Here is a 12,283-nt window from a genome sequence, read left to right as displayed (position 1 = left end):
CACCCCCCAACTCTGCTCCCAGCACCAGGGGCAGGAGTGGGAGGCTGAGCAAAGCCGAGCATAGTAGGGCAACCAGAAGGATCAGGGGCTTGGCCTGGAGACTACACCAGTTAGGAAAGTGGAGTTGCCCTAGGAGCTCAGGGTGTGAGACATCAAGGACCCTCAGGGCCAGGGTGAAGGAAGGAGCCAAAGTACAGCAGGCTAGAGGAGGCCAGCACCAGAGCTGTGGAGCTGGTGGAGCAGCTCTAGCCCTGGGCCGAGAGGGAGGCACCATCAGCACCTGCACACCTCACCCCAAGCACCGCCCCCCCCACCCCCACCGGTGCAGGCACAGAACGGAGGGGAGGCTGGCCAGGGGTCAGTGCAACCGTCTCTCCCTCCCTCTCTCCCTCCGGTCTAGTGACACTAATTGGTCTGACACCTCTGTTATTTTAGTCACACAAACTGATCCTGGATTGTCACAGTGCTACCATGGGGTGAGCCGTGTGATTTATGTAAGGGAGAAGGTGCCTCCCTGCCCTGCTGGGCAGTAGGTTCTTTCATTCTCCAGTCCCTGCTTCCAACAGGAGCTGCATAATTTCCGGACTCTTCCTAGGTGGGGCCCCTCTCTAGCAGCAGGGCCCACAAGGCCCAGGAGCTTGTAGAGGCTCTGATTAAACAAACCTGCTTTCCTCCCCGCTTCTTAAGTAGAGCTTCCTCCCCTTCTCCAGCCCAAACTGTTTCATCCAAGCCAATCCCAGACCACACAGCACCAAGGACAAACAGCACTAGCCCCAGCACAGAGCCACACAGGCATTAAAAATATGTTTATCTTTAATGATCCAAGATTCTGCAAGACACACTGATATACCCAGAACGGGGTGGAAACACACCTTTCTCAGCCGTGCTGCCACCAACCTGGGGGGAGGGAGGGGCTGGATGCTGGCTAGGCGACACCGCCCCCCCACCCCCAGGTAGAGTCATTTCCAACCTCACAGGGAGTCTCTGTGGCCTATCGCCATGGAAACCAGCCTAGCACTGGGATGGGGCTCTAGGGAGCCCATAAGAGCATCTCTGAGAGGTATTTCCCATTAAAAACAACCACAAGTACCCTCCCCCACCCAAAGCTACTGCCCAGCTTCCCTTCTTCCCCCCTCTGCCAAGACAGAGGAAATGGAGTGACCACAAAAGGACAAACAAAAGTGACTGTACTTCCTACTGGGGAAGAAAAAGGGGGTGAGTAGCAAGGTGGCTGTGGCAAATGGGGGGGGGGGGGGTGCCATGATTGCCAGAAGGCTGGGTGTGACCCAACCCGAGGTACCTCTGTTGCCAGGGGGCCACTGCTGCTGGGGCATAGAAAAAGGTCTTTAAAGGCTGCTTCCTCTTCTAGAGCTGCCCAAGGTTCAGAACAAAAGGGAATGGGGCCCAGGAAGGCTCTACAACCCCAGGAGGCAGTCATGCCCGCTATCGAGACAGCACTGTGTCCCGATGCAGTGGCAGGGAAGTATGGCCCACGTGCCTCCCTTCCCGGCCTGCGGGACTGTCAGAGGTCCGGCTGGGACGAACTCCAGGGAAGACCAGGACAGAGGTCAGGGAGGAGATAAAATCATCTCCAACTTGGCATCAAAACAGAGCAAGTTCAAAGAAACAAAACCTTGATTTGTACAGCAGCTGCCCCTGGCCTACACCCACTCAGGGTCGGCCCAATAAAAAGCTGGGCAGAGCACGGGCATGGCCGCCCTCAGGGCAGTGCACGGAACTCAGAAAAGTGAGTCTACAGGATACAAGAGAGAATGGCAGAAACAAAGCCCTGCTGTTCTCTGACACGTCCTCCACTGGCCACACATGCCCTCGGCCCTGACCTCAAACCCGCCTGTAGGAGCAGCATCCTTCAGGCTGATTCCTGGCAGGGAAGACAATTCCCAGGCAGGTCTCTGGGGAGGGAAGTCCAAAAGGTGTCCCAGAAGGAATGTCAGAGTCCTCAGAAGGCCCCCGACTGAGTTCTTCAGGGAGAATGGAGAGGAGACCACCCACCCCTTATGGTCAGGCTGCAGTGACTGTGCTCCCCAGTCCCTTTCCGAGAAGGGGTAAAAAACCAGTACTGTGAGCCCCAGGCAGAGCGCCCTGACTCAGAGAATGACAGATCATTCAGCAGGGGTGGGCATCCCCACACCCTCAGGCGCTGTGCATCTGGATGAATGAGAGGACATCTTCCTTGGACAGCTTGTCTGGGTCCTGGGGCTTCTGGGAGTCATGAACACGGATGCCATCCCCCCACTCCCAGAAGAGCCTGCCATAGTAGCAGATGCTGGGGAGAAGGAAGAGAAAGGAGGTCAGAGGGCTGTACCCGGGTGGAGCAGGACCAAGAGATCACCACCCCAACCCTGGCAACCATGACTTAGAGAACTGATCCTTAAAGGGGTGGGTCATTTAACTCCAGTTGAGGGTCTTCCCTCTAGCAGCCAACAGGTACCCAGTGGGCCCCAGCTCCTTTCCAACAAACAGATGCTGATGCTAATTGTGTCCAACTAGATTCCTAGAATTACTGATATTCCTGGTTTATCTGTCTGTGCCGTTCTAATAAAACAGTATTAGTGTAGCAACAGACACTGGTGTCAGTGGCTAATTATAGGCGCATTAGAGCTACTGGCTGCTGTCAAAACCTATGACTGTAACAGTCTGGCAAACGGACTCTGGGTGCTCATGAGAGACACCTAAGACCCCTGAATCCCAAGTGGCAGGGCTGCAGGCCCTTGGTAGGTTTGCACCACCAGGCCAGTGTCAGAAGGTCACATAAGCAGTGGCTGCTCCATGGGGCAGACAGATGCCCTGCCTGGATGAGGCTCTTCCCACCCAGGACCCCCAGCCATCACAGCAGGTCTTGGTGTCACTTGCTTCTCACTGAGCTTCTATCCAGAACTGGGGGCCACGCCCTAGAGGGGGCATAGCCCCACCCTTGGGAGGAGCCCAGTCTATGCTAGGGGAGCCCCTGCTTGGGCAGCCATCTTTCTCAGGACCTGGGGTATGCCCCAAGAGGGCTGGCCGGCATCCTGGCAGGAGCACCTGGGGTTGTGAAGAGGACAGGCACAGAGGAGGGCCACTTACTGAAAGGGGGCGATGGAGTCTGCAGGGAGGTCAAAGGTAGAGATCTTGGTTTTCTTATTGTAGAAGAACTTCCTCTTGAAGCTTTTGCTGAATCCCATAGTCCATGGCTCTGACAGAAGGAAGAGGGGAAAGCTCAGAAAAGGACACAAAATATTCATGCGGGACAGGAACAGACCAACATAGGGGTGTGCCTTTCTGCACTTGTGTTCTTCCATTGCCCTCTCTCCCAAAAAGCAGGCAGAGAACAGCCTGTGAGGAGGATGCAGCCTTTATCACCAGCCCAAAGGGGCTCAAGGAGGACGACTAAGATAATTACTTCTCAACAACCCCACCCCAGTCCTGCCAACCTGCCACCAGGGCAACAACTCTGGGACCCTGGCAGAGGGAAGGCTCTTTTAGCCAGAAGGCACTGAAGAAAAGGGACTGTACAGAGGATACAAATGGCCAAGCCTGACTTGCTGCCACCCCCAGAGAAGGCCCTTTACCTGCATGAGGACACTGTGTGTGCACAAACCAACTGGGCTCCTCTCTCTCAGCCCCAACCCGACCCCCAGGACCCACCAAGGAACAGAAGAGGCTCGGGAAACAGTCCCCAACCCCACACCTCATAGAAACGCCAGCCTGGCTGCCATGCACCTTAGTAGGCAGCCTTCAGCTCCGGCTCAGACAGGGTCTGGGCCAGTCACCCTGGCTGCAGGAAAGAGGACAGGCAACAATCACCCATCACCTACCATTCACCGTCCTGACGATGTAGAGGCCAGTGGGCACAAAGTGCCGGTCATCCCGCCCTGTGTAGCTGAGCTTCGGGGTGCCACTGGAGCCCTTGATGATCTTCATTTCTAACCTAATTTCCCCGAGGTGAGTAAACAGCAAGTGTGGTTTTGTGCATGAGAGCGAGCCCTCACATTATTCTCCGGCTAATATTAAAATCCCACCACCCACAGCATTTTATCTCAGTTCAACATAAGAAATGGAAACTGAGGCAGAGATGTGAGTTGCTCCAGGCTACCCATCGAGGGAGTCTGTGCAGAGCTGGATGGACGACTCAGGCTCTAAACTCTAAGCAATGGAGTCAGGAAAGTGACAGATGTCCCTGCTCTGTTGCTGCCGTTTGGGGGACAGGTGGGGGGGGGGGGGGTGTTTCAAGGGTGACACAAGTAAGGTTAAGATCTGAGACCAGAGGTGCCACTGGGTCTTCGATCCCCCACCAAAGGCATCACTGTGGCCACTAAAGAGTTAACACGAGACCACGGAGACCTGGCCCAGCTCCCATGGCCGCAGCAGGCACAAACCCAGGATGAGACCCCCCAGATGAGAGCACCCTGCACACCACTAATGCAAGGAAGCAGTTACGCCCCCCCTGCCCCTCCAGGCTCAATCTCTCTGTCAGCACCAGGAGCTGGGATTTATAGTGTTTCAAGCAGCTTGCTGCTCTGCCCCTCGCAGGGACAATCGTAACTATTACAGCATCAATGAGCCCGTATTTCTGCCTGACACACACCGCCCTGCTCCCCTCCTGACGGTGCTGAATCAGCTCTCAGCCGGGGGGCTCTTGGCTGCGGCAGGGGGGCTAAAGGCAGCCTGCCAGGGCCAACTCACCACCTCCCCCACGACACACCTCTGCAAAAAGAGAACGCTGCTGCACCCCCACCCCAACTCTCCTCTCAGATCCTGCACTAATACTGAGTCACTCACCTGACAAAAATCTTCTCCATCTCCTCCAACCTGTACACCTCCTTCACCCTGTGTGTAGAGGGACAGAGAGAGGACAAAGGTTTTATGGGGTGTGGGGCGCAGATATTCTTACCCAGCAGCAGCTGGAGGCAGGAGGCTGTGCCTGTCCTTGTCTTCTTCTGGCCCCAGTACCCCAACCCACCAGAATGAGGACCTCCAGCCCCGTGTGCTGCTGTCCAACACAGATGCCCTAGCTCAGAGCTACCAAACACTCCCTTGGGCCTGCCCCACGGCAACTGAGGAGCACAACTATGGTTACTGAAGAAGGGGGAGAGAGGAAGATCTGGCAGACACCCAAGTCATCTTCACTGTCACCAGGGGCCCAAATACCAAGGTCCAGGCTCTTGTGTAGGTCACCATGGATTTTAGGGCTTCCTGTAGCAGAGTTATTTCCAAACAGTCCTAACAGGCCTTTTACCATAGGGGGTAGGGGGACCTCTACCCAGGGTGCAGGGTTCCTTCACCTCTGGGGGCCTCTGAACACATCTTTGGAACTGCTGGGTAAGGTCTCCAGGGACCCAGCAACTAGACAACAAGCAACACAGGGAGGGTCCCCAGAAGGTGTCCCTCAGGACCTGGCAGACAGGACATTTTATAAAAAGTGTAGAGAGACACCTCGGTCTCCAGTCATATAGTCTGGGTCTCCAAGCCCCAAAGGTAATAACCTCTGACCCGGGCACAGCCTGGAAAGTCTGGTCTCCCTATGTGGGCTCCCTGACTGTCCTCATCCTCCTCTCCTACCTCAGGGCCTGGAACTTTCACACTATCTAACATGGCAACAAACACTCTCTTCTTCCTGTTCAAAAACTCCCATTCCCTTAGCACCCTTTTCTCACCTGAAAAAAAAGAAAAGGCCAGGTGGTATGCTAATGAGTGTGAATGTGCAAGGTGTGTCAGTGCCCCGAGAAGCATGTGCATCTTCAATGACACCTTAACCCCTAGGAATGCATCTCCTGTGGAGGCTGGCCCACCATGACAGGCGGGATGGGGAGACACTCTGGGGCGAAGGACACACCTACCCAGCACCCCACCCCAATTCACATTCACCAAGGGTAGTCTTAGCTCTAACCACAACTTTGCCTGGTCCTCTCTACTGAGCCCTCCCATCCTCCACAGGATGGGGAAGCAGGCACTGGCCAGAAAGAAGCAATGGGGAATGGGGGTTTGGGAGGGAGACCATATGCTCACCTGATGGGATTCATGTCAGGCCGACTGGGCTTGGAAACAGCTTTCACAAATTTCTCAGCAAGCTGAATTCTAGAGCACAAACAGAGTCTCTCAGAGGTGAGCCAAGGCGCCTCCACTAGCACCCCTGCCCCCAGGGCATCTGCGTGGCACCAGAGACGGAACACTTCTGAATGTGGAGCAAAGCCACTCCAAGAGGCAGCACTCCTATGCCTGAGGAAGCCCACCCTGCCCTTCTCCACTAACATCTTTGTGCACGCCCTCCCTCTGTAGATTTGGACATCCAGTTTTGCTACATGTTGGTAGGCTTTTCTGAAGTGTGCCTTGAGTTGTGCTCAGTCCCCTCCACTAGAACTTCAAATGTCATCTGTATCGTGTATGTCGACTCACCCCAAACCACTGATGCCACAGCACACCCACTCAGAAGAACCAACTTAGGCATATCAGTATCACGGCAGTGTGAGAGGTCCCTCCTTTGTGTCCCCCACCCCCCTTCTAACAACTGATCAGTCATCCATCCACAAGCAAAAGGGCCGCTGTGGGATCCAGATGAACAGACTTAAACGGGACCATCCATGCTCAAGACATGTTCTTCAGAGACCCTCCCTCTCTCCATAAGCCTATCCTCTTGCTCAACCTGAATCAAAACATCACTTCTGATCTGAACAGCTGTGGCCAAACGGAGTGTGCTGGTATCTGTGGCAATGGAGGCCCCCAAGCCCCAGCAAACTCTGCAGTGCAGATACTAATTCCTCACCCTGGCCCTGGAACCAGCCCACGGGTGGGGAAGGAAAACTAACGATAGCCTTAGGCAAGAAGGCCTGGGTGAGGGACCAAGCCTCAGAGGCTGCTGCCGCACAGCTGACCTGGCCTACCCTGCCCTCCCTCCCCAGGACCCAGGTCAAACCGCTGGTTAAAGTGCTGCTCCCGCACGTCACTGCCATTCAGCACGAGGACATCGAGGATGTGGATGGCACTAATCTTCCGCTGGGCCTTCCCCTAGAAGAAGAAGTGCGCTGCCCATCCTGCCAAGCATCGGCCTGGGGCCCACTGCCCACCATGGCATGCTGGCCTCTGTTCTACCTATATATCACCGGGGGAAGAGAAGGACTCCAAACACAGAACTTTCTTGTGCCTCCCTCCCAGATCATTCTCAGCACCACACCAGCCCAGACTTCCGAGCAGCCAGAGATCTAAGGCTTTAGGTGATGAGCACCCCTGAACCTCAAACTCAGTGAGGCTGCCGCCATGGTGCTCCATTCGGGGCCTAGCTTCCCAATCTTGTCCACTGTTCCCATTGACTGTTCTGAAAGTCATCTGTATGGCTGTCATGGCCAAAGCTCAAGGGATCCCTGGTAAAAACAAAATCAGCAGCTAAAAAATACCCAGCAGGCCCACTAGGGCCCAGGATGCCCAGAGATGACTGAGGTTCCCTCTTGCACACATGGGGACTGTGATCCTTCCTACCTAAACGTATCATTGTTTCGAGCAACTACCCAAGGAGGAGGAATCATTTCACAGCCTTCCCCCAGCTCTGGGCCCTGTCAAGCACCACAATGTGACCCAGTTAACTTGGGGGGAAAAGGGCCAGGCTCAGCCGTGCCCCAGTTCCCTAGCTGGCAAGGCCAGAACACATGAGCAGAACCACCTCTGACCTCCCCTTTCAGTTCATGGACGATCTCCACAGACAGTAGAGTATCCCGGGGTAGCTCTGTCTTCAGGTCTAGCTTGACCCAGCGGTCTGACTGGCGGCCGTCCCACGTGTAGATCTGGGACTTCTACAGGCAGAGAGAAAGGGCCTCATGAGGCAGGCATGGAGATTGAGGGGTGAGCGCTCAAAAGAGCTTTCAGTTGGCGGTTATAAGCTGATGGGGCTGGGAAATGTCAGAAGAAAATGTCTAGGAGAGATTAGTGTTATACTTCAGCGACAGAGATCTGGCTCAGTCCTGGTGGTAGGGAACAGGCCCAGGGCACCATTCAAAAGGCCTAAGTCCAGGGGTATATGGGTGGCTCAGTTGGTTAAGTGTCCAATTTTGGCTCAGTCGTGGTCTCTCGGTTCAAGGGTTCGAGCCCTGTGTCGGGCTCTGTGCTGACAGCTCAGAGCCTGCTTCAGATTCTGTGTCTCCTTCTCTCTCTGCCCCTCCCCTGCTCATGCTCTGTCTCTCCCTCAAAAATAAACAAACATTAAGAAAAAAAAAAAAGGCCCAAGTCCATGATTAGTGACCCTCAAAAAAGATCAAGCCTATGGAGCACCTGGGCCTGGGTGGCTCAGTTGGCTGAGCACTTTTTTTTTTTTTTTTTTTTTTTTTTAAGTTTATTTATTTGTTTTGGGAAAGAGAGAGGCAGAGAGAGCGAATCCCAAGCAGGCTCCAGGCTGTCAGCACAGAGCCCGATGGGGGTGGTGTTACAAAGAAATGGTTGCATGGATTCAAGCCACAGTAGCCTGCTGACAATCCTGTTAGCCTAGGAAGCTTAGTATCACAAGAAAAGAAGTAGTGTTCCCTTTACAATGCACAGAGATGAATACGCAAATGTGAATGAATGAAAAACTGAATGGATGAATGACACTTGGCTAACTCACAGAAAGGAAGTGAAGCTTTAAGAAATACCTTCCCTGGGGTCAAAGCCCCAGCTCCCTAGTGCCAAGAGAACACGCACCGAGGGTGGCAGGCAGCTGTCCAGACTCCCACAGACACAGAGCAAGGTTCCACCACCCCGACAGTAGAGAGGAAGCCAGCAGCAGACTTACCCCCAGACCGATGAGGAACTTCTGCTCGCTGCCAGACACCATGCAGCGGTAGTCAAGCACTGGGCGGATCTTCTCCAGGGTTTTGGAGGTGAGCAGCGTGGGCTTATAGCTGAAGATGTCAATCTCAGTGCCCTGCAGCCCCGGGTCAGAGAAAACATGGCTGGGTTGGGGGAAGGGACAGGCGCTCAGTATGGGTGCCTGTATGAGGGATGGGGGCAGGCTGGGAGAGGCGAGGGACAGGAAGCACTTGCTCTCTGAAACATGCCCCCCTGCTCTCCCTAACCATGCACTAACTGGGATCTAATTCCATCTGCTTGGAGTGTTCCTTTAGGACCTATTAGAAGAGGCTGGGAAGGGAAAGAACACCAACTCCCTGAGTACAGATCAATTTACCAGAGCTATAAGGAAATGCCGCCAGAATATAAAAGCCACCCCTTCAATAAAACTGAAGGCGAGGACTCATCAGTAGTTGGTCTGAGAGCAGTTAAGTGACCGCTCCACCCCATTCAGAAATATGTACACATGCTACTCTTCTGAGGTCATCTGGAACCTCATTCTCCAGTCCGTGACCTCACAAAACCAGCACAACGGCCCCATAATCTGGGCTAGATTTAAATGAAGCCCAGCCCCTCAGAATCCAGGAGGTGCCTACACAAGCCCTCTGGAGGCCAGGCATCTGGAGGGAGGATGGCACGGGTCTGATACCTTCCACATCTGAAGTTAGGCCTCTCTGACTTTTTATTTTCAACAGATACCAAACTCACCTGGATTAGCTCAAAGAACTTAGATTTGGGGTCTGAGGAAGAAGGAGCAACTCGAGCCTGGTCTGGGATCTGAAAGGAGACAGCAAAGAGCTTTGATTTGCAAATGTACTTTCAATGAAAGCTGTGTGTATGCACATGCAGGCGAGGGGATAGGTCCAGACAGGGGAAGAGGCAATGGCCCCCAACAAAGGGGGCTAGAAAGCAGGAGATGGGAGTGGGTAATCCGGTCACTACCTCACTTTAAGCCCTGTGGTTGCACACCACAAAGGCCCCTTCCCTCTGTCTGGGACTCTCTGTGGGCAGAGAGTTGCTGTATAGGGCCCTGGCAACAAAATGAGGCCTGGTCACCCACCACCCTTGTCCTTTTTGACCCAACTGCAGGACCACAATGTCAGTGAAAGGGCCAAAAAGGTAACTCCTGACAATGCTAAGACGTCTAACTCTGGAACCCTGTGAGGGTAGGGAGACGTTTACATGTAAGGAGAAACCCTAAGTAGACAGGGTTGGTCAATCCATTCTTCTCTACAGCTTCCCTGCTCTGGAGTAATAATGGGCTAGGGAGATGCTCACCCCCCAAAGTCGAAGGCACTCTTTCCGGATCTCTGCCTGCCGAGGCTCACTCAGGGTTCTGGGAAAATAAAACCAACAAGTGATTAAAACCTCCAAGAGGTACAAGGAGTGTGCATCCCATGCACCCCTCAGAACTCCCAAGAGAGGAAGCCCAGATGAATAAACGTGTGTGCACACAGAGGCCATGCTGCCATTAGCCCAGGATGCTTACAACACTCACATGCCTCTGCCCCTTAAAGAAGGGGGATCAGATGTAGACAAAATGGATGACCTCCCCTTCTCACCACAAAGGGAAGGAAGACTACCCTCCCGATCACCCTGAATGCCAGAGTTCCCCACACACTCTCCTCTCTGAGCATGTTCTGGCTTTTCCTCTGCTGATACACATTAAGTCCATCCCAAAAGATGCCACTATGCTCCAGAAAGCTTTATCAGCTTATGCTGACCCCCTACCAGAAGAATGGTTTTCTTAGACCAGTCCTATCTCCCCTCTCTTGATCACTCTTTATTCTGTGTCCCCTCAACAGGGGACTGTTGGTATGGCATTCTACTCATACTATGCCACTCTACACCCTCTGATGCACCCTCTACATTCCTCCTGTATCCTTTTCCTGGGGTACTCTTATCTGCCTAAACACAAACATAAAGTCTTTGAGGGCAAGGTTCATGCCATCTACTTCTCTGGTATGCTTCACAGACCACAGCAGAGTAAAAGATTAAAAAAAAATAGACGTTTTTAAATGTTTGTTGAAATGAAATAAAGAGCTCAGAGGAAGGAGCAAAATGAAAAGATCTTTCCTTGAAATAAAAGAATTCTGGGGAGTGGGCAACACTCACGTGTCTTGAACAAAGGCATGGATTTTGGCCAGAGCTTTGATCTGCAGACTACAGTGGCTAGAGAGAGGGGGGGAAAAAAAAAGATTTAATTTCAGAAGGATTACCAAAAAAGGCAAAAGATATCAAAAAAGGGAAGCTCAGCCAGAGCAGTGGCCATCTACATTTGGGGGAGAGGGGCGGGAGAACTCAAAGAGAACCCCCTTGACTACACCCCAAGATATAGTTACATGGGGCCTGCTAAAGGCTTACAATAAAGCAGAACTGAGTCAAACCCGCTAGACACCCAGCTCCCAAGTCCTGCTAAAAGGAAAGTTCTGATCCCATCCTTAAAAACTTGAAAGCAGTAGTGAATTAATTCTAAATAAAGCAACGACAAAGCCCAGACCCAGTTCAGCTGCAGACTGAACTGACTCAACCCACCTACACTAGCAGCTGCCCTTGCTACTGTAATCCCCACTATCCTTTTATACAATGTCTGGCGTTAAAGAGTGTGTGACATGTGATAAAGCAAGAAAATGTGACCAGCTAACAAGAGGGGAAACAATCCAATAGCAGAAGATCCAGAAATGGTCCAGATGTTCATATTATCAGACATGGCCCTTAAAATAACTGAAAAACATATTAAAGGATCTAGTAGAAAAGATGTACAACATTCATGGAAAGATAGAGAATTTCAGCAGAGGTACAGAAACCATATTTCTAAAAAACCAAGATTCTAGGATTGAAAACTATGATATTAGAGATGAAGAATGATTTTGATGGGCTTATCACCAGACTGAAAACAGTAGAGGAAAGAATCAGTGAACTTGGGGACAACGAGGTCAACAGAAACTCAAACCAAAACATAGAGAAAAAAGTGAAAAAAAAAAAAAATACCAGTATTAGAACTCTACAGGACAATAGCAAACAGTTAAACATAAATAAGTAGAGTCTCAGAAGCAGAAAAAAGAATAAGACAAAAATACTAACAAGATAATAGCCAAGAATTTTCCCAAACTGGTAAATGAAATCAATCCACAGATCCAAGGTCAGAGAACCCCAGGCAGAATCAGTACAAAGAAAACCATATATAAACACACTGTGGTCAAAATGTTGAAAACAAAGGGAAAATCTTAAAAGCACTCAGAGGAAAAAGGACACATGATATGCATGAAAACAATAACAGTAATGACTGACTTCTCTCATCAGAAACAAGGAAGGCAGAAAACAATGGAACATTATCTTTAAAGTGCTGAAAGAGAAACACGACCAACCTCAAATTCTATATCCAATAAAAGTATCCTTCAAAGAGGAGAGGGAAATAAATACATTTTCAAAAGACAAATTACTCCAGCATACTTGCACAATAAAAATAGGCTAA

At 51.8% G+C, this 12,283-nt stretch overlaps 1 protein-coding gene across 4 annotated transcripts in view; it reads right to left on the bottom strand.

The window, feature by feature from the left end:
- Positions 1-12,283, bottom strand: part of CMTR1 (cap methyltransferase 1) — a 54,638-nt gene that overhangs the window by 2,781 nt on the left and 39,574 nt on the right. For 2 of the 4 annotated variants that reach the window (XM_042938615.1, XM_042938614.1), the window contains 11 exons: positions 10,924-10,980; positions 10,087-10,144; positions 9,517-9,585; positions 8,753-8,884; positions 7,659-7,781; positions 6,911-7,002; positions 6,007-6,075; positions 4,780-4,827; positions 3,816-3,928; positions 3,085-3,193; positions 796-2,287 (listed from right to left, as the gene is read on the bottom strand). In XM_042938615.1, the coding sequence (XP_042794549.1) occupies positions 2,155-2,287; positions 3,085-3,193; positions 3,816-3,928; positions 4,780-4,827; positions 6,007-6,075; positions 6,911-7,002; positions 7,659-7,781; positions 8,753-8,884; positions 9,517-9,585; positions 10,087-10,144; positions 10,924-10,980 (1,003 nt within the window). In that variant the 3' untranslated portion in view covers positions 796-2,154. Of the gene's footprint in view, positions 1-795; positions 2,288-3,084; positions 3,194-3,815; positions 3,929-4,779; positions 4,828-6,006; positions 6,076-6,910; positions 7,003-7,658; positions 7,782-8,752; positions 8,885-9,516; positions 9,586-10,086; positions 10,145-10,923; positions 10,981-12,283 lie in introns of those variants that run through there. The other 2 variants (XR_006202580.1, XM_042938616.1) reach the window with 1 other exon arrangement.

The sequence above is a fragment of the Panthera leo genome, chromosome B2, assembly GCF_018350215.1.
Source record: "Panthera leo isolate Ple1 chromosome B2, P.leo_Ple1_pat1.1, whole genome shotgun sequence".
Classification (NCBI taxonomy): Eukaryota; Metazoa; Chordata; class Mammalia; order Carnivora; family Felidae; genus Panthera; species Panthera leo.
The sequence above is the reverse complement of the archived record's forward strand: the minus strand, read 5'-3'. Positions and strand labels throughout refer to the sequence as shown.